Genomic DNA, 19571 nt, shown 5'->3' with positions numbered 1-19571 from the left:
CCGTGCGAGCCACAGAAAACTACAACTGTCTTCAGCCTCTGTCTACTGTGCCTTATGTAGCAGTATCCTACTGCACTTGATACTGGTAGCAGTATCAAGAAGACCCAGTATTAATTCTGGGTCTTCATGATACATGAATTTAGAAAAAAAAGACTTGGGAGCTCCAAAGCAGAACACCTCTAAATACCAACTCTAAATGGTGACTGTACACCATCTAGCCCCAGCTTCCCATGTCTGAAGCACCCCATAATGGGGACCAAGTTTATTCAATTTAGTGTCCTCTCCTGAGGAGTTAGAATGAGTTCCCATTGATCTCAGTGTCAATGCCAATTATGTATTTGTTATCTAGGGTAAACAAATGACCTATCCCACATAACTTTGCAGCCAGGGCCCCATCTTCCTAGGGTTAGGATACTAGCAAAGCTTTCAAAGCACCAGTTCTTCATTCATTCAACGCAGGTGCTTCACTGAGAAGCCACTGCACTAGACAGGTTTCTTGCCTTAATGGCTTCTTGTTCCATTATTTACCACCGCACTAAGGAGAAATGTCAAAGCCAGCCCTCCTTGGGCTCTTTAGGTCCAGTGATCAAGTTTTCTGTTTCCCCAGCCCTAAATTACCTTTTTAACCCCCACAGCCCTGGCCACCTTTGGATTCCACAGAGCCTTTGGTTAGAATTCTCTTTCAGGAGCTTCTTTGCTCCACTCTTTTACTTCTGTCTTCTGTTCAGCTCCAGGCTGACTTTCCAGAAGTGTCCATGACATCCTTATATACTAATCTGACCTGGCACTTAGGACAATCTAGACTAGATAGATAGATAGATAGATAGATAGATAGATAGATAGATAGATGATTAACAAGTATCTGTTTTCCACAAAACTATAAAATCCTTGATACTAGAAACTAGATTTTTTTCCTCCTTACTTTTTATATAATCCTATATCTCTAGTAAGTGGCATAAGATAGAACTAAAAGGGAAGTAACTGGAATAGAAAAGAGACTCTGTTTCCATGGAGATCTCTGAAAGGCTGGGCATGGTTCAAGGTCAGGGTGGAAGGTCAGAAGGTCAATGGAGTCACATCTAGAGAACTACATGATGGTGCCTCTTGAAGAAGTCTACAGGGAGACAGCTGTCAAACCTGGCCTTGAAAGATGACTCAGATTCCCTGAGACCAGGAGACCTGGGCAGGCAAAGCCAAAAGAGGTTCCCACTGGACTTCTCTTTAGGGTAATCAGACATCTCTCTTTGGCAACACAGGATCTGCTATGTCATTGCAACATCTTAAATTGCCAAAGTCATTATAGCAAGAATATGATTTCCCAGTAATGTTGACTGCACTGTCTTTCTGAAACGTGTCCAGCAAGATCATAGGGCTCCTGAGTTTATGGTAGTGTGCCAGTGGTGTGACATTCCCAGTCTCACCTAGAGCTAGCTAGCAATCAGAGAGGAAGCCCTGGCTGCCAAAGGTTGTTGAAACTGTAATCCTAGAGCCAGTATCATGAGAACATGCACGCAGATGACTGATTTCAGAGGCATATGAGGAAAGGTAGTTCTTGGTGAGCACAGGTCTCAGAGTGTGACCTAATTCTAAGATCAAGTGAGTATCCTGATCTTTAAGGAACTGTGGGGCACTAAGCAAATCTGAGGCAGTGAGGAAGAGATCTTCTCATCCACAAGTGAGTTTCTGTATAAGGGAGTTTCTGTATAAGAGTTCTCAGATACAAGGTCAGGGTGAGGTAGTCAACATGATTGACACTGAGACATGTAGGTCTGCAGAAAATTACCAAAAGAGGTTACCTAACTTAGCTAATGAAAATATTACCAACAACAGTAATAACAAAACAGGATTTATATTTTCAAAACTTTGTATTCAGTGTGTGTAAGGATATTCTATATTAGACATGCCACCTTCATTCCCATATCCTAAGATAAAAACTGGATGGGGGGGTGTGGGTCTCATCTCTGGAAATAGAAAAGAGAGGGAAGCATATACCACTAGGGGCTGTGTCTGTACATTTTAGAGTTTCACAATACTCAAAGTGGTGACCTAGAAACTGTCTGGATTCCAGGTAAGAAATGTATCTTCTCCTTGACTCGTTCTGGACACTGCCACTTCTTGAGATGGTGTGTGAGGCCCTGTACAGTATCCTTCTCAACCGTTCTCCCCAGAAACAGAGTACCATCATGTAAATGTTAATCATAGCAAACTGTTTGGAGTAAGCTGTCTCCCTGGTGGCAATTTAGTAAGTAAGGAAAAGGTTACAGTCTGCATTCAGAGTCTACCCAGACACTAGACCCACCTCTGCTTGGCATTTTGAATAAATTTTAAATGTATACTCAGACTGAACTGTTGAGCTCAGAATCCCGATCTTCCTGTATCGTCTCTTGATGCCAAGTGGATGCTATGGAGTCCCCCACGTGTTTATTTCATGTTCCCTCCAAGATACGTCTACCGAAATGATGTGTATGTAAGACACTGTGATAGGCTCTTTGGAGTCAGATATCACACAGCCTCGCTCCTGTGCTTTGGCAAATAAGGGAGGTCTTGTGAAAGAACACATCAGTGTGGTAGTGTAGGTGGGGTGACCAGGTGTGTGCAGAGCCTTGAGGAGCCTGGTGCAGAAATGGACATTGCCAAGGAAGCAGGTTGCAAGGGCAGTTAAACTCAGCCTTGCAAAGAACTTCGACTTAAGTGACTGTCACTGGATGCTTGAGAGCGCTGTATTCAAGGAGGAAGAAGCAGAGCTGCTCCGATCTGGGGATTCCTAAGTGGTCCGAGATGGTTGAAGGCGTAAATGAGAGAGTTGGCTTGGGAATAAACACAATCAAAGATGCTATAGACTCGATGAGGACACTGACCCTCATCTTGAAGCCAATGGAAAGTCTCGAAAGGTTTACCCTGGGCAGTGATATGATCAAAATTACATTTTCGAGAAATCCCTTTGGGCTAGCTTAGAGATAAGCTTGGAGGAGTGCCAGGCTAAGCCCAGTTCTGTTTCCCATTGCAAATTTTCCTGGGAAATTTTAAACTAGAGGATGACCCCTGAGGGACTTTCCAATCACATTCGTACCACATTTTGACATCCCAAAGCCTCTCTTGGTAAGCACTCGCAAGGTTATCTTGGGGAAAGCACATTAGGAAAACATAGTTCTTCTAGCTTGATAGCTAGAACGCCAACGCTTGAGAACCAGAGACGGGAGGATCACAATTTCAAAGCCAGCCTGGGCTACATAGCGGAACTCTGTCCACATTTGACAGGAGGAGGGGGAGGAGGAGGAAGAAGATAAAGCAGTAGAAGAGGCAAAGAAGAAAGAGATGGAGGGAACAAGAGAGAAAAGAATCATGGATCTAAGGTGTAGCTTCCCAGGTGAACTGATGTGTCTGGGATACAGAGAAGTGCTTGCTCTCTCTCTCTCTCTCTCTCTCTCTCTCTCTCTCTCTCTCTCTCTGTGTGTGTGTGTGTGTGTGTGTGTGTGTGTGTGTGTATTTAACCCACACATGCCCAGAGGAGAAGACAAGATACATCCGTGTTCTTTATTTTGCTTCCTGGTTGACCAACCAGCCTGGCTGATTGAGGGCCTGAAGCACGTACACCTCGTCGTCCATGCTGAAGGCATCTCTGATAATGGCATCTGGCCCGTATGCAGATCTAACTCAACTTGGTGCTGACATCAGCCAGTTTGTGGCACCTCAGCGTATTTCTGGGTTGCAAATGAGGGTTTCTTAGTGCCATGCTCGCTCGGGCTGTCAAATCAGGTGATGAATTCTCTGTATCAACAGCGTGCTGCTAAGGTAAGCGCAGAGGAAGAGCGAGAAGAAAAAGAGATGGGACAGGGACCTCTTACAGCCCAGCAGACTTTGCAGTGAACTAAAGGCCTTACAAAATCCTCCACAGCCAGGAGGAGGCAGCTGCCTGCCCACCCCGCTGTTCTGGTTTGAGAAAAGTGGCAGAGAAGAAAGAAATAGGGGGTCGTGGATTTTCTAGCCTGCCACTGCCCAGGCTTGTTCTGGGACTCATTGCTTTCTCTCTCTTCAGACAGCCATGCTTGGTCTTTAGTTATACTTCTAGCAAAACCTGTTCTGGAGTGGCCCATAGAATAAAGAGTCACTTTTGTTTCAAGCATTTCTGTCCCCGTCCCCTAGTATCTTTCATTTGTGTTTTGAAGATCTCTCTCTCTTTTTTTTTTTCCCTTAACTTGGGAACCTGATGCATTTAGTTCCAATTTTAATCCTCTCACCTTTCCCCTCTATAAGGTTCTAGGTTCAACCTATTTGGTTGCCTTTAGCTTCCTGGGTGAAACTAAAAGTAAGATTGGGTCTTGCTTCCCTGCCCCATGCAGATGACTCTTCCAAGAGTCATGTTTTCAGAAATGAAAAAGATTAAGTCCTCAAGGTGCTTCCTGAGGTGAAGCATTGCCTGTTGTGAAGGACAGCATGAATCAGACAGGAAAGTTGGGGTCCAGAGAAAACCGTAGTCTTAGCTTCATCTCCCTCCCACCGCTGCTAATAAAAGCCTCCTTTCCTCTCACTGTGCCCAGATAATAAATACACAAAGGCAGAGCGCTCTGCTTAATATTCACCCGCAGTCAGGGAAGAGGGAAAGAATTGCTCCCGAGGGTTAACGTGGCAGTAAGCGAGGTCAGCTGTTTCCCAAGATGGTACAACCTCTCTGAAGGTCTTACTTTAAAGCTGCAACGTTACCTCGGAAGCAGCTCGAGTGATTTACGGGAAAGACAGTGCAGTTGGGTTCGGATTGCTTGCAGTTTCTGAGCTAGCCATTTCCAGCTGCCATGGCAGCAGGCGGCCCTCCACTGTACAAAACACTTCTAGGGAAGGAAACTCTCCCAGGTCTCTTGGTACTACATGAAATTGCCTTACAAAGTGCTTCTCCCTGTCTGATTTGAAACTCCTGTGCTGCTGTTTGCTAAATTTGGCAAGAAGCAGGGGATCCTAGTTGGTATATCCTCGGGTAAGATGATCAGCCACACAATTTGATTCAGACTACAAGGCTTTCCTGGAATATGGGTTTGGGGAGCTAATGTGGAAGAATCTTGCCCTGGGATGGTGATTGCCAAATCTAAGGGGTACGTGTATGTGTGTGTGCGCCCATTCTTTAGGCTTCTAGATGGAAGAGGAGTTGACAGAGGGGGGTGGGGGTGTCTGTTGTTTGGTTTGGTTTGTTATAGAGCTAGAAGGCTTATTGTATGTATTTATTTGGGCTACAAATTCCATATATTCTCTTTAACCGGTTCAATTACCATATGTAAAAATGTTGATTTTGTTCTTTGATTGAACTAAACTTCTCTACCATCTTTGAGTTCCCCAGACCCCTGGCATATTTGGTGTGAGGAAGTTGAATTTTTAAGAAAAGGAGTTAAGGGTTGGGGATTTAGCTCAGTGGTAGAGCGCTTGCCTAGCAAGCGCAAGGCCCTGGGTTCGGTCCCCAGCTCCGAAAAAAGGAAAAAAAAAAATAAAAGGAGTTAAATTCAAGTTCTTTGATACATTTCAGTTCAGAGATAACCCAGAGAACTCTCCCAGTATTTCTGTGCAGCATGGAATGCCAGATTTTTCTTTAAAGAGACAAGACGACTAATGTTCTCTCCTGAATGTTCCATCAGGGGCCCCACTTATGACCGTTTTAATGGAATTATAGCATGGTTAAGTAGGCAGTGGTGGTCAACTCAAACTCTCCTGTACCATGTGCCAAGTGCCATGATAAAGATGGGATTTCCTTGTACCTGACTTGTACCAGGTCAGTCTTAAGGTGGCTTTTCCCCCTAGCACTTTTCTCTGTCTTGTGGAGTTGTACTTATACATCTTTTATCACTTTCTCCTAAGAACTAATACTACTTAGCACACATACCAATGCGTGCCTACCTCCCTCAAGCCCTAAGCACACCACAGTATTTGCCTGCCTTTGTCTGTCTGTCTATCTATCTGTCTATCTGTCTGTCTATCTTTCTATCATCTATCTATCATCTATCAAAATATCGAGGAAACATACACATATGAAATTACTAAGATAGACAGATATCAAAGTGCTAACAGTAATTATCTCAGAGTAGTAGATTATGGGTGTTGAACACTTTGCTTTTTAAGCTTGTCTATTTTTTTAGAAAATATTATTGATAATCTTACCCTTGTTTCCCCAGGAAAAAGACGAATGCCATTAAAAGATTTTCTTGTAGAAAAAGCAATAAATATAATTGCTGTGCCTAGCAAGCTTCAAATGACACCAAAATATATATGCCCTTAGCTGGGTGGCGAAGTGGAAGCACCGTGTCCCCATGACAACCTGTACTAGAATTTGAATTGATTCTATTTCTCATTTGGATTATGCTGCCAAGTCTCTGCCCCTTAGAACTTTGAAGATCCTCCCATTGTGCCTTCACTGTCCTCAATAAAATGTCCTGACCCTATACAAGTGGAAGAAGTGTTCCAGCAGAGAAGGCAATGGGAAGAACCATTTGATGGATTAGGGGACTGGGAGTTAGAGCTCAGAGCAGTTGTTCATGGGGAGAAAGAAGTTGGGAGGCATGTTCTTCTTGACATTGCCTGGAATAAGCCATTTGGTATGTTCCTTCTTAGGGATTTCATAAAACCTAACGACTGGAGGAAACAGTTTTGAATGAAAAATATGGCTTTTCTGGGAAAGTTGAATCATCACTCAGTGAGCCAATGGCAAAGGAAGCCAAGTCAAGGAAAGGAGGCAGAAAGGAGTAGCTTCAGGAGTTAGGAGGACTGTGTTCCATCTGGGCCACGGACCAGGAAGCTTTTCTCTTCATCTCAGCTACTTTGTGAGTGAGGTATAACCAGACACCTGTTCACAGAGAATGTGCAGATATCCTCTCTTCTACTTACTATGGATTTTACAATAGGAATGTGGTGGTCTTTTCTAAATGTGAATTATAATAATGATAATGTGAATAATAATGACTAAAATTTTTAAAGAATAAAATGAGAGAATAGATGATAGAAACTAATTTTTTTAATCAGGGATCCCTCAGATATGGTCTGTTTCCAGAGTTGAGATAAATTACTTCCAAGAATACAGTGATTGGGACAGGAGACACATTTTTGTGCAGTGACCTCTGCGATCTTAAACATATCAATCAAGAATTAACTGTCATAGAAAAATCACTCCTGAACTCACTCAGTTCTGGGGTGTTTTGTGCAAAGACTGTCCATTCCACAAACACTTCAGGACAGTTCTTTTGGTTGAGGCCTACTGCCTGGTACAAATGACCTCCAGAGGCCCTGTCAAGCTCACACTCTCCCATCTTCCTACCACTCTCATGCATCCCACAGTGGCAGCCGTGATGTTTCATTTGAATTCCCTTCTCAATGTTCATCAAAGTTTATCTTCTCTACAAAGCACATTAGTTTCTGATGCGCCAACAAGACAAGACACAATACTGGCTGACAATACTGTCCTCATGGAAGCCCTCACCTATTTTGTTTGTTTGTTTGTTTCAGTTGAAAAAATTATACAATATATTCCAATCATGTTTTCCCCTTTCTCAACCCCTCCCAGATCTTTCCCACCTCCCTACAAACAAGAACCTTTCTTACACACACACACACACACACACACACACACACACACACACACACACAATTAGAAGCCAAAATACAAGCAAAAGGCCAATACAGCTCATGCGTGCGTGCGTGTGTGTGTGTAAGCGTTGACCATCTAAGAGTGCTGTCTACCCTTAAGTGGGTTAATATACCCTTTGAGCCTCCACTGGATTAGATGCTGGGGCCCTCTCTGGCTCGAACCGGTACAGCCCCGTGGGGACTGCATTGTCTCTGTTAATTCGTATTTGCTGTTTCTGGAGGACTCTGCTTCCTTGATGCCACCACATCTGGCTTTTACAGTCTTTCCATTTCATCTTTCACATAGGGCTCAGAACCTTGAGGAAAGCATTTGATGAAGTCATCCCAATTAGGGCTGAGTGCTCCAATCTCTCTCACTGTCCAAGTTGTGGCTCTGTGTGACGGTTCCCATCTTCTGCAAGAAGAAGCTTTTCCAATGGTGAATGAACAAGACACTGATCTATGGCTATAGAAGAATGGCATTAGGAATAATTCTATTGCTTTGTTTCTGTAGCAAAACAATAGTATTCACTTTTCCCCTAGGCCTATGACTTATCCATCCTTAGATTCTTGGCCACCCTAGCAGTGTCAGGCCTGGGTTCAATCTCCTGGAGTAGGATTCCATCTCATGGAGTAGGCCTTAAATCCAATCTGAGTGATTGGTTCCTCTCACCTCTGTGCCGCTGTTGTCCCAGCATATCTTGTAGGCAGGTCACTGATGTAGATCACAGGTTTTGTAAATGGATTGATAGTTTTCTTTCTTCTCTGGTAGCATGTGCAGTACCTTCCAGCTCTGTGAGCACTAGGCAGAGGGGATAAAGGCTCTAGCTACTTACCAGCTCAATTTCTCTGCACTGGATGAGAGATGTGAGGGTTGTCTTTATCTACAGAGATTTCTCATCAGTTTGTGGAGAACAATCAATATCCTTGGCAACAGCCTGAGATGCTTGGGGTTTTTTATGGGGTCCCTTTGGCCAATGACTCAAGTAGATGTAATCCAACCCTGGCACTTGAGGTTTTCCTTGGTGGCATAGATGTCTAGTTGGGGCATTATCTCATTATTTGGTGACTCGGTTTATATTTTTTCATATGCGTATGTATTTTAGGAAGCTTCTTTAGTTTCAGGTTTCCATATGGTCTCTCAAATGGCCCTTAATGTTAGTTGTCCCTTCCCATAGTCCCTCCCTTTCCCCTCTCTTCCATCCCTCTCCCACTTAGTTCTCTCTCTCTCCAGTCGTCCCTCTTCTCTCTTCATAGCAATATATTCTGCTAAGAATGTTAGTTCCTGATATTCCAACAAGACACAGTATTGCCCTCATGGAAGCTCTGGCCTTCTTAACAACAGGCTCAACAGTTGATCAGGCTCTGTCTTGAATTGTAAGACATTCATGGTATTGTCTTAGCCCCATCCTCGAATACATGAACTAGACTCACTCATCACTATGTACCAAAGAGATTCTAGACCCTGGCATAGAGCGGGGCCTGGTATCCCATAAATACTCACGACACACAGTGCTAGATTGACCTTCAGAAAACAATTAAGCCAGTCTTCTTATTCTTCACAGGAGAAACCAAAGCCAGCCATGTTTAGGTACTTTACCCACATCAATGGCTAACTTGTTGCCAAGATTAAAGCCCAAATAAGTTTCTCATATCTCCTGACCAGAAGGCAGCTATCACTTCATAGATGGCTGGGACTGAATTGCAGAATCTTGGAGAAATACAAACATCACATAAGTGGGAGGTATCACCATTGGATCCAAAGGCTCACTGGGAGGACTGACTCATCTGAGTGTTGGGGGGAATATTATCATCTACAACCCGATGAGCCCATTTTATGGGTGTCCCCATGTGCCAGGTGCCAGTCCCTTCCACAAGTTGCCTCATTGTCATTGTCTGCTCAAAAAGGCCACCTGATCACAGAGGACTGACTTCTCTCCCTTTTTCCCTTCTAGGCTAATGGAGGTTGGCAGGATGCTACTACCCCTTCATCAGTGACCTCCCCTACAGAAGGCCCTGGCAGTGTTCACTCTGATACCTCCAACTGATCTCCCAGCAATCGCATCCCGGCTGACCCTGTGCCGCAGTTGGGGCAGGGGCAGGAGGGAGGGTTTCTCTCCCAACGCTGAAGCGGTCAGACTGGAGGTCGAAGCAATCAGCAAACACAATAAGAGTCTCCTTCTCTTCTCTTCTTTGGGATGCTATTTCAGCCAATCTGGACACTTCTTTATACTCTCTTCCCTTTTTTTCTGGGTAGAAGCCACCCTTCCCTGCCTCCAGCTATCAGACTGGTTCTGTCATCTTCCCTGGCCCCCGCTCTCTGTTATAGACTCCCTGGTTCCTGCCTTCTATTATTTCACTGAAGGATTTTTTCCCCCCACAATTAGAGAAATTTAAAAAGGAAAGACAAATTACAAAGAAACAATAAACGCGTTTGTATGTTTTCATGCTGGTGGTTTGAGGAGCCAAATTTACCTCACGAGGAGCCCTCATCCCTACATTGACAGGCAATCCTTCTGTTTCCCTTGTTACTCTTACTACCTCTTAGCAGGAATACACCACACTGCCCTACTCATTCCAGGCCACCCTATCTCCATTTCCCCCTTCTTTCTGGGAACAATCCTGATTTCTTCCTCTCCTTTCTGGCCCCAGGTGTTTGCTAGGGACTGCCATACCTGGGCTTCTAAAGGTGCCACATGTCCCAGTGTAGCTCCATCAGGTTGAGTCCTAGGCAGGAAGTCTAGCAGCGGAGGACACAAGGAATGGCAAAGGCAGGACTCCTACCAGCTTTCTCATCCTCTTAGAAACAGTTCTTGGTCTCAGAGGCACAGTCTATGGTGACCATTCGACCATTCAATTTGCAGAACCTCAGGCAAGCCAGGTCTAAGAGAGGCGTCCTGATGAGGCTGTTTATAAAGAGTGAAGGATCTCATCCTGAAAGGCTTCACTGTCCCTTCATAGACATGTGCACACATACACAACATACAGGTGGACACATGCACAACCTCACAGCTTTGCTTCGCAGGATGCTACTAACCTTTCATCAGTGACCTCCCCTGTAGAAGGCCCTGGCAGTGTTTACTGATACCTCCCAAATGGTCTCCCAACAATCAAGTCCTATACAGACTTACACTAGTGATCATAGTACTCTATCTGGTGAGCCCGAGAGAGAAGCGGTATGTGGCTGGGGCTTTTAGGACCCACTAACATGTACTTACTACAGTCAGATGTACAGGACTTGGTTAACATGCAGGTCAGGATTCAAGTGTAAACCGTCTTCATTCCTACCACCTCTGCAGCTCTCAGGGAGCCACACACAGGACTTCCAATGTCTATGACAGATTTGAACGCTTTGTTTGTGTTTTTATTATGTTATCTTTCCAAAATATTATAGTCAACCATGGTCTTGATTCTGGCTTTCCCTCCAGAGAAGAGAACGGTATAGGTATACGGTTAACTTTTACTAATTACTTGGAAGACATTGAATCATAGAGTAAGGGTGATGAATTTTTTTTTTTTTTGTTGTCGTTGAAATAATCACGGTGATCTATCTATATGCCAAGGGATTGACAGAAAATATAAGTTGCTAGAAAGGTAGTCTTGCTTTTGATATGAACTTAAATTCTCCAGATGAGTCTGCCAGCCATAAAGATGGCAGCTTTACCAGTAGGTTAAGTGACAAGTGGCCAGATATCTTTGGAGCCTCATGCACTTCCTCTGTAAAATGGGAATTGGTATACTTGGCTCACCAAGGGGCTTGTAAGACACCCCCCCCAAAAAAGCTGGTTTTGTTTATATTTAATCTCCAGGTCTGATGGTCAGGAAAAGCAATGTCTCTATGCCAAACATTTCATGCTAAGTCAGAACGATACATGGTTTTCTTCTTCTAATCTCTGCTTGTTATCCAGACCTTGGTGCCATCGTAGTAATGACAGAGTGCTGTGTCAGAGGCTTTCTGCTCTGATTTGGTTTTGCTCCATTTGTCTTCTTAGGATAGAGAGGAGATTCAAAGCTAGAGGAGTAGAACCTGGTTTTATTAGTTTCAACTTGAATCCAGTTATGAGGCTCTGCAAGTCCTTGTCCCTATCACAACTCTTCTGCTTCAGGGACTCCCAGGAAGAAGTACAAGAGCTTGAGGGCTGAGAGACAAGCCCACAGCACCACACACATTCCACAATACTACAGTGATAAATGGGAAACACGCTTCATGTGTGTTCGGAGGAGTCAGGCTTGTATACTGGAAACCTGAGGGGACCGAGTATTTGAAGATAATGCAGAACAGAATTATTTGGCAAATGAAAATTTGTCTAGCTGACCCGTTACTAGAAAGACTGTCATCAAACCTGAGCCATGCATAGATCTTTGTCCTTGTGGCAAGAATATATTGAAACCATTAACAGAAGCATGGCTGGATCACATCATGTAACATGGAGCAAATTGTAAGAATTGCTGAAGGGCTCTCTTGAAAACAAGAATGACCCCAGCTGTGGATTGAACACATGAAGGGACATGAGTGGATCGTGCTGCAATAGTACCATCCTCAAAGCTTGCTTCTCTCCAGGCAGTAGCTGCACAGAGAGACCCACCCAGCACTTGATTAGGCCGCCTTTAGCTCCAACACATAGCCAGTGGTCTGACATCCATGCTCACTGCTGCCTCCAACATGGCAGCCACCAGATCTCTGTTGTCAAGCAAGGCTAGGGAAAACTGGCAGTCCCCAGATAGAATTGGAATGAGTGTGGCCTTTAGAAACTCAGCTCCCCAGGATTTCAGATCAGGTCAATGCTATAGACTCCCCATTTAAAAAACAAACTGTGTCCCAGAATTTCTTCGTATTCTCTAAGTACGAGTGTGAGTGCTCTGTTTCCAACAGCAGCAATTCCCTCCTGAGAAATGGCGTTGCCGTGTATACCTTGGTTTACCATCACCTCTTCCTGCTGGAGTAGAATGGACTTCTGGGTAGCTGTTAAGCCCACAGACACCTTCTCTCCATTTCCTCCCCTGTGGTAGTAGTACTTAATTATTAATATTATTATTTTTATTTCGGTTGCTTTTTCCTCACACTTATCTTCGCTTCTTTCTTCCTCCTCTTTATTTTTTTCTGCCCAGAAAAACCTGACTTCGATACCAAAAAAAGATAAAACTACAGAAACTCAAATTAAAAAAAAAAAATCTTAGGAAAAAAAGAATGCAAAAAAAAAAAAAAAAACTCAACAATTCTTTCAGCTTTATTAACATTTTTCCATTGTTTCTTGCGACTTGTGTCTCGTTCTTTGTAGTATTGATGATGAACATTTGATAATGAATGTTCTTGTATATTCAGATAAAGAAAAAAAACCAAAAAAGCGGTCTGAATTTAATAGTGTTTATAATAAAAAAAAGTTTTAAAAATGACCCTCATAGCACGCAAAACAGGAAGGGGAAGCGTCCCTTCTCTCTGTAACAATACACATCATTCCTGCAAATGTTTTTTAACACCGAACTACCTATGTTCCTCATTTCTCCCGTTTTTCTTTTTTATTTTCTCGCATTTGTGAATTAGTTCAAGAATGCTAGAAAAGTGTCAAGGTGTGTACATCCATTTCTTCTTTCATGATGTTTAAAAGTGACCGTAATTCATTTTGTAAACTAAAAAAGGAAAAAAAAAAGGAAAAAAAAAAGAAAAAAAGGAAAAAAAAAGGTTGGAATAGTGAACATAATAGGTTCAACCTAACACATTATGTTTATTAATTTTGACCCAGAAATGAATTCTTCTCTTTATTCCTGCTCTTAAAAATACAGAAAAAGAAAGTTTTGTTTTGTCTTCTTTTTGGTTTTGTTTATTTGAGGGGGGGGTGCTCCTTTTCCGCTGTTGGGTTTATGGGTCTTACTAGGTTTGTTCCTTACATATGTGTACAGGGTGATGTGAAAAGAGACAGCTAGGAGAGAAGGCTGCTTCTCCCCTCTGCTTTGCTGCAGTCAATGTCAAAACCAACGATAAAGCCCACGGCCACATGCCCCTGCTCTCTTGCATGCCAGGGTGTGTGGCACTCTGCAGTCCCCGAGATAATGAGGCAGGGACTTCCTTCCTTAAATACTCACCGAGTCTGTCCAGGGGATTTCTTACATTGAAAACAAAAGCGCTTGTTGATTCTGAATGTCCCAATCAAGGGCTTTCTTTCTCCCTGACTAACATCAACAGTCCACAGGAAGCTCCCAACAAGGTGGGATCTCTCTCCAGGTAGAACTCTACAGGCAGTACTGCCATGGAAGCCGATGTTACCCAGTACAGTAGATCCGTGAAGCCCACCCTGGGCCCATCTTCTTGGGATCCAGATTCCCACATTCTGGACGCAGTGTGGATGAAGTTAGGAGCCAGGGTCACGGCTGGGATTTGAATACTAAGAAGCTGTCTTTTAATCTGGGTGCACTTGTCGCTCACCTCTGGTGAGGTTAACTCTAAAATGCCAGGTGGGCTTCACCAGAACGTTTGTCACGGTCTTAGGGAAAAAGAAGGCCATGTGGTTGGACAGACACTCAGTTTCAGACATTGCTCATGCAGACACTCAAGTGTTCAGAAAGCAGACAGAATTCCCGCCAGATGCATGAAGAAGGGAAGCCACAGTCCCGGGTCTCTGCTGTAGGAAGCATTCCACCTAGAGACAGTTTAGCTCTTGTTTCTATGTCCTGGGAGATGAAAGGCAGCCTTTTCACGTCACCTCTGTGCTCTCCAGCCTAGCTCAAAGCTTTCTGGAAACTTTTATTTTATTTTTTTTTGTAAACTTTTTCTTTCCCTTTCATTAAAATAAAATATCGAATGTTTTCCCTCTTTCTTCTTCCCTCTGGGGGGTTTCATTTTGAAGTGTGTTCCTTTGGTTGTTGGTTTTATTCCCCCCCCCCCCGCATTTTCTTTTCTTTTCTTTTTTCTTTATTATTGAGAGTATAAACCTGCAAAGCTCGGTTCTACTTTGGTTTTGAAAGTTTAAGCTTTTTCTGCTTCTGTGCGAGCACAGGCCTCTGTCCCCTTTGATTCCAGCTGAACTTTTTGTGTTCTCTAATGATACTAACACGATGTAGGTTTTACAGTCTCCTAATTTGTACTGGTAATGCAGATTCCAAATAAATAGTTTCTTTTGTTGCAAAAAATATATATATACACACTTGTATTTTGTGCACTTCTTCTGTGCTGGCAACTTCTCTTCCCGAAATGGTCCAGGGTTATCGTCACTTGCACTTTAAATTATTGCCCTAATCAGCCAAAATCTGGGCTACCAGCTTCACAGAGGGAAGGAGGGAAGCGGGAAGGGGGGAGGGAGGGAGAAAGAGACATAAAAAATCAACTGGTCTGAAGGAAGGAGAAACTCATTTGCTCCCTAAGACATGGCTATTGACCCAGTGGGTTATGTTTTCCTTAGCTGGAATGGTCTGGTCATAAGGGAAACTGTTGTTCTCAAGGGATGTTTCAAGGGAAAGAATCCAGGCTATGAATAATACTTGTGGACTCTCCAAAATACCCTAGATGTCACTCCAGCAATCTGCTAAACTGCAGTCAGTTATGTCTACCACCCTGCTGAAGCATTGAGCCTGAGAGTTTGTCTGTATTCGTTGGGCCTCTGGCCTAGGCTACCATCTGTTAGTCAGTATTTCCAGTGCTTTAAGTGCATGTCCCTACCTTCAACACCGTGGATTTACTTGCCTATCTTCCTCTGACAGATTGTCCCACCAAAAGCATGGTTCTAAACAAGCATTCCTTTTCTGTTTTTATGTTTGACATTTCCAAGGAAGGGAGTTGGAAGTTGAGGTAGCACCATATGCCCACCCCATCCCAATCGTGATTCCAATCAACAAAACTAGACCAACAGAGAAGCAGTCGGAATTAAATTTTCATTTTCTTTCTATTGAACAAAGCATCAATGACCTTGGAAGAATAAAACTATCCATAAATGATTTTTAAAATCTTTGCAGAGGCTAAAAGTCTCAGGTTCTTCCTTCAAATTTAAACAGAAAAACACATTTCGTGTGTGTGTGTGTGTGTGTGTGTGTGTGTGTGTGTGTGTGTGTGTGTGTGTGAAAGTCAGACTCAGACTAAGTTTTTTCTCAATTATTTGGAAACCTTTGGGTCTAATTTACCCACAAAGCACATTCATTAGAACTCACTGGAGCTGTACAGAACTAAAGGAAGAAAGAAGCCAAAAATGTGTAATGCCTCAAATACAAATCAAATATATTTCCTATACAATAATTTAAGACATGTTTCAGCCATGGTACCTCCTTCCATTATTGTGACCTAGAGATCCAGCTCTTTGTCACTCATCTCCCATGTGTGTCATCTACCATACTTAGTAGGACGAAAGGGTATGAAGGAGGCTTACCCATTTCTTGAAAACCTTGACCAAGACTTGCATTTAGATGTCTAAGTCTTAAGATCTAGGGATAATAGTGGAAGCCTAGAAAACTATTCCCTAGCTAGGCAGTCACTTCAAAGTAACTCCACAGTTTAGATTGGCTATGGTCTAAGTGGTGTCTGTCGACTCTGTGTTCTATGCTGGACTCTGCCTTTTGTATGAGGCAAGGTATTTGAGTGGCTCTTTTGAATGACTGGCCAAGTGACTGAGAGCAAAAACAAAAGACAAATCTATATGCTTGTGTCACTACGTAGACACATACCAAGTAAATATATGCCTAGGCACCATTCTAGACAAGGCTGCATTATGCCTCAGTTGTAAAGGTTGAGGAATGGGTGTGTCAGGATATAGGGATATGTGCCCTAATAGTCCCCTTTCAAGGGAGAGTAAACAGAAGTACTTATGCTATGGAAGTGTGAGAATGGAAAAGAGAAAACCAAACAAGCAAACACGTTCTCCAACATCTTCCAATTTGTCTCTAATCTTGAACCTCAGCATCAAACCTGTGGTCACCAGGAGGAAGGAGCTACTGAGAATGACAAAAGCCTTGCCCCCATCTCCAGGAAGTCACACTTCTGTGTTCATATAGCTGCCTCAAAGAATCATGGCTGGTGGCTAGGAGTCATCTAAGAGACTGTATGGAGGCTATGCCCTAGTTCATTCATGCTGTAGCCACACATCTTACACTAAATAATCTATAAATAATATCATACTGCTCCGTGTTCTGAATGGGCAAGGAGCTGGCAGATTAAGAGTCTTGCAGGGGCTGTTTATGGATAGCATCTCCATCATGGATTTCCCCAGGTCTCTTCCAGAAAAGCAACAGTATAATTTTAGATGCTTTTCACCCCTGATTGAACCATACCTCAAATACCTTGCCTCCTATAAAAGGCAGAGTCCAGCATAGAACACAGAGTCTACAGAAACCACTTAGACCATAGCAAATCTAAACTGGGAAGTCAGATGTGCTTACTCTCATCAACCAAAAGTTCCTACATGTCCTTCTACATTTCTACCGATTTCCACCTTGCAAGGAGAAATGTAGCTAAAGTATTAATGGTATATCTCTTTAGTGGCCAAAATATAGCCTCTGCATTAGAGTCATTTCTGAGAAGTAGTGCACGGCCCCGTTCTATGGAGTTGCCCATTGGGTGATTCCCAAGGAGCCTGGGCTTAAGCTTGCCATCTGAGCACAGAACCAGGGAGCAAGAGTTTCTTTATCATTCCTGCATAAAAACTAAACCGTGTACCTCAACACGAAAGTGCAGTAGGGGGCTACCATGCCTGGAGGGTTTTAGTCTGTAGCTTCTCACCCAGGTAGACTTCCTTGATCTTCAGTGGTGCTGGGAGATGAAGAAAAGTCACAGTGCCGCCCAGGGCTTCATGCTTTGGAGAACCACTCTTTGTCTTGTCTTCCTGGGACCCAGTCAAGGCCTAACTCAGATAGCTTCAGGTAGAGCTAGTAGACCAATCATTAATGTTTGGGCTTCACTGTGCCCTAAGCCAAAATCACTCCCCCACCCCTCACTACCCAGCCAGATTTCTAATGGAGCTCAGCAGTTATCAACATGTATTCCTTTATAGCATAAAAGGTCTGAAGTGCTGGTATGTATTCAGATATGAATCTTTTATTAATAAGTACCCAGAGAGAAATTAAAGTTCAAAATAAAGTCTTCCTTCTCTTATAAATTAAAATCCAAAAGGATATTAATCTACAGCTCCATCCTCTCTGATTTGCTAATGCTCTCACTGTGCACAAGTGTGTTCATAGTCCACTGTGACGACTGGGGTCTAGGGCCTTCCTTCCTCCAATGCCCAGTTAATCTAACCTTGAGTCTCTCTAGTACCCCCCCCCCACTTTCCCCTAGAAATCAACTTGCAAGGCATATGAACTGTATCCTTAGGTCAGCTTTATCTGCAAAACTGAGAAAACACCAGTAGAATCCTAGCTCCAATTGCAAAATGAAGTAGCCAGGACTATTGGTAATGAATGATCTTAGCGGCTCTTTGATAATTTGATGAGAAAGCAAGAAAAAGAGAGAGTCCGTGGAAAAAGTAAAAGTAGACTCTTTTTTTAGTCTTGCAGTACAGTGGTTTGGTATCCACAGTCACACTGAGAAAAAGCCACCAGCAAGAGGTTAATCTTGCACTTTGCTTCCTGTATCCTCAGGGAAACAACCCGACCTATGCATTCTGCTCCCTCTCTCTGAGAACGACCTTTGAAATATTCATGCCTTTATGAAAAATTCAGGAATGTAAAAGTGGGTCCCCTCTAGTCCACAGGCTGACTTGAGGTTCCCTTCCTCCCCCAGCATTCATACACATATTTAAAACTTCACACAATTTCCATTTCCTGTTAAGCCCCGCACCCCCAACCACAGGTCACTAGACCTCTGTGACTTCTGCTTCTTCCTTTTCTGCAAGACTGTCCAGCTTGTGACCCTTCTGCCCTTCCCCCTGGCTCAGCTAGAATCGGCTGCCAATTGCTGAGCGTAAGCTCTCCATACACTGCAGGCCAGAGGGATGTACCCTGTGTGCACACCCCACCACACACACACACACACACACACACACACACACACATACACACACACACACACACATACACACACACCACAGAGCCTCACCTTCCCTCAGCTCTGTGGGCCTAAGCCAGAGTGACAGGGCCTGCTCCATGTCCACAGACACAAACTGTCCTGACATTTGCTCATAACGAACTTTCCAAGGAGCTCCTTGGAAGCAAGCCGGAAGTGTTTCAAATGCTCTGGCCGCCTTCTTTCCCTAGTTCCTTCTCTTCTGTCTCTTGTATAGAGTGCATTCTCTCTGCTCTTAGGTCTACATATTGGTTTCCCTAGCATAGTTTCCTAAACTCTATTTTTAATTCCCCCACCCAAATTCTGGCTCTATTGAAAGCTTCCACTCTATCCAGTGCATCTTGCTCAGCTTTACTCAAATTCCACAGACTTTCCCAGACTTAGCCACCTTTGCCCCAGCAGGATTCCTGCAATTACTTCTCCAGCAGAATCCCTCCAAAGGGCCTCATCTCCAGGCTATGCCTTTAGAACACACAGCTCATCAATGTCCCCTCACACAGAAATGGCGATAGGAGAATTCACTAATAACCTTGAATGTCCCACCCTACTTTCCTCAGTAATTCCTCTCAGATGTGCCCACGTTTTCTGCAAACGCCCAGGGCCCCTTTCTGAGACACTCAGGAGAACATCTCTGGTTGTACTCCCCAGTATCTTCCTACTGGCTGCATTGGTACGTTCCGGAGTCCTTCCCTTCCGGTCTGCATGGTGTTTGCTCACTGAGCACCTAACAGCTACATACATAATACTGACTTAAGTGCCAGATCCACTACTGTCATTCGGGACCTTCCTGATACCACTTCTAAAACCAAATGAGAGCTTTTCTACACCAACAATTGCTCCAGCATCTGGGAGGCATCTTAAAACTCATACCAAAGCTGACACTAGTTATTTGGGGGAGGGTTAGGGCTCAACAGGGCTCGATCCTACAGACTGTCTTCATAACAGGTTTTGCATGCAACCGTCAAATCTGATCAGGAGCTGTAACCAAGCTGCAATC

The 19571-nt window shown here is 43.7% G+C and overlaps 1 protein-coding gene and 1 long non-coding RNA gene across 5 annotated transcripts in view; one reads left to right on the top strand and one right to left on the bottom strand.

Annotated features, from left to right (window-relative positions):
• Pbx1 (PBX homeobox 1) overlaps positions 1-19571 on the top strand; it is a 309784-nt gene that overhangs the window by 261771 nt on the left and 28442 nt on the right. For 2 of the 4 annotated variants that reach the window (NM_001100681.2, NM_001134862.2), the window contains one exon: positions 9552-14725. The exons of the other annotated variants lie outside the window; for them this stretch is intronic. Coding sequence is in view for 1 of the 2 variants with exons in the window: in NM_001134862.2 (NP_001128334.1) it covers positions 9552-9644 (93 nt within the window). In the remaining variant the exon portion in view is untranslated. Of the gene's footprint in view, positions 1-9551; positions 14726-19571 lie in introns of those variants that run through there. 4 annotated transcript variants of the gene reach the window in all.
• Positions 1-19571, bottom strand: part of LOC134481530 (uncharacterized) — a 54029-nt gene that overhangs the window by 16328 nt on the left and 18130 nt on the right. The gene's annotated exons all lie outside the window — the stretch shown is intronic.

The sequence above is a fragment of the Rattus norvegicus genome, chromosome 13, assembly GCF_036323735.1.
Source record: "Rattus norvegicus strain BN/NHsdMcwi chromosome 13, GRCr8, whole genome shotgun sequence".
In the NCBI taxonomy this organism is placed as follows: Eukaryota; Metazoa; Chordata; class Mammalia; order Rodentia; family Muridae; genus Rattus; species Rattus norvegicus.
This window is presented reverse-complemented; position numbering and strand designations above follow the sequence as displayed.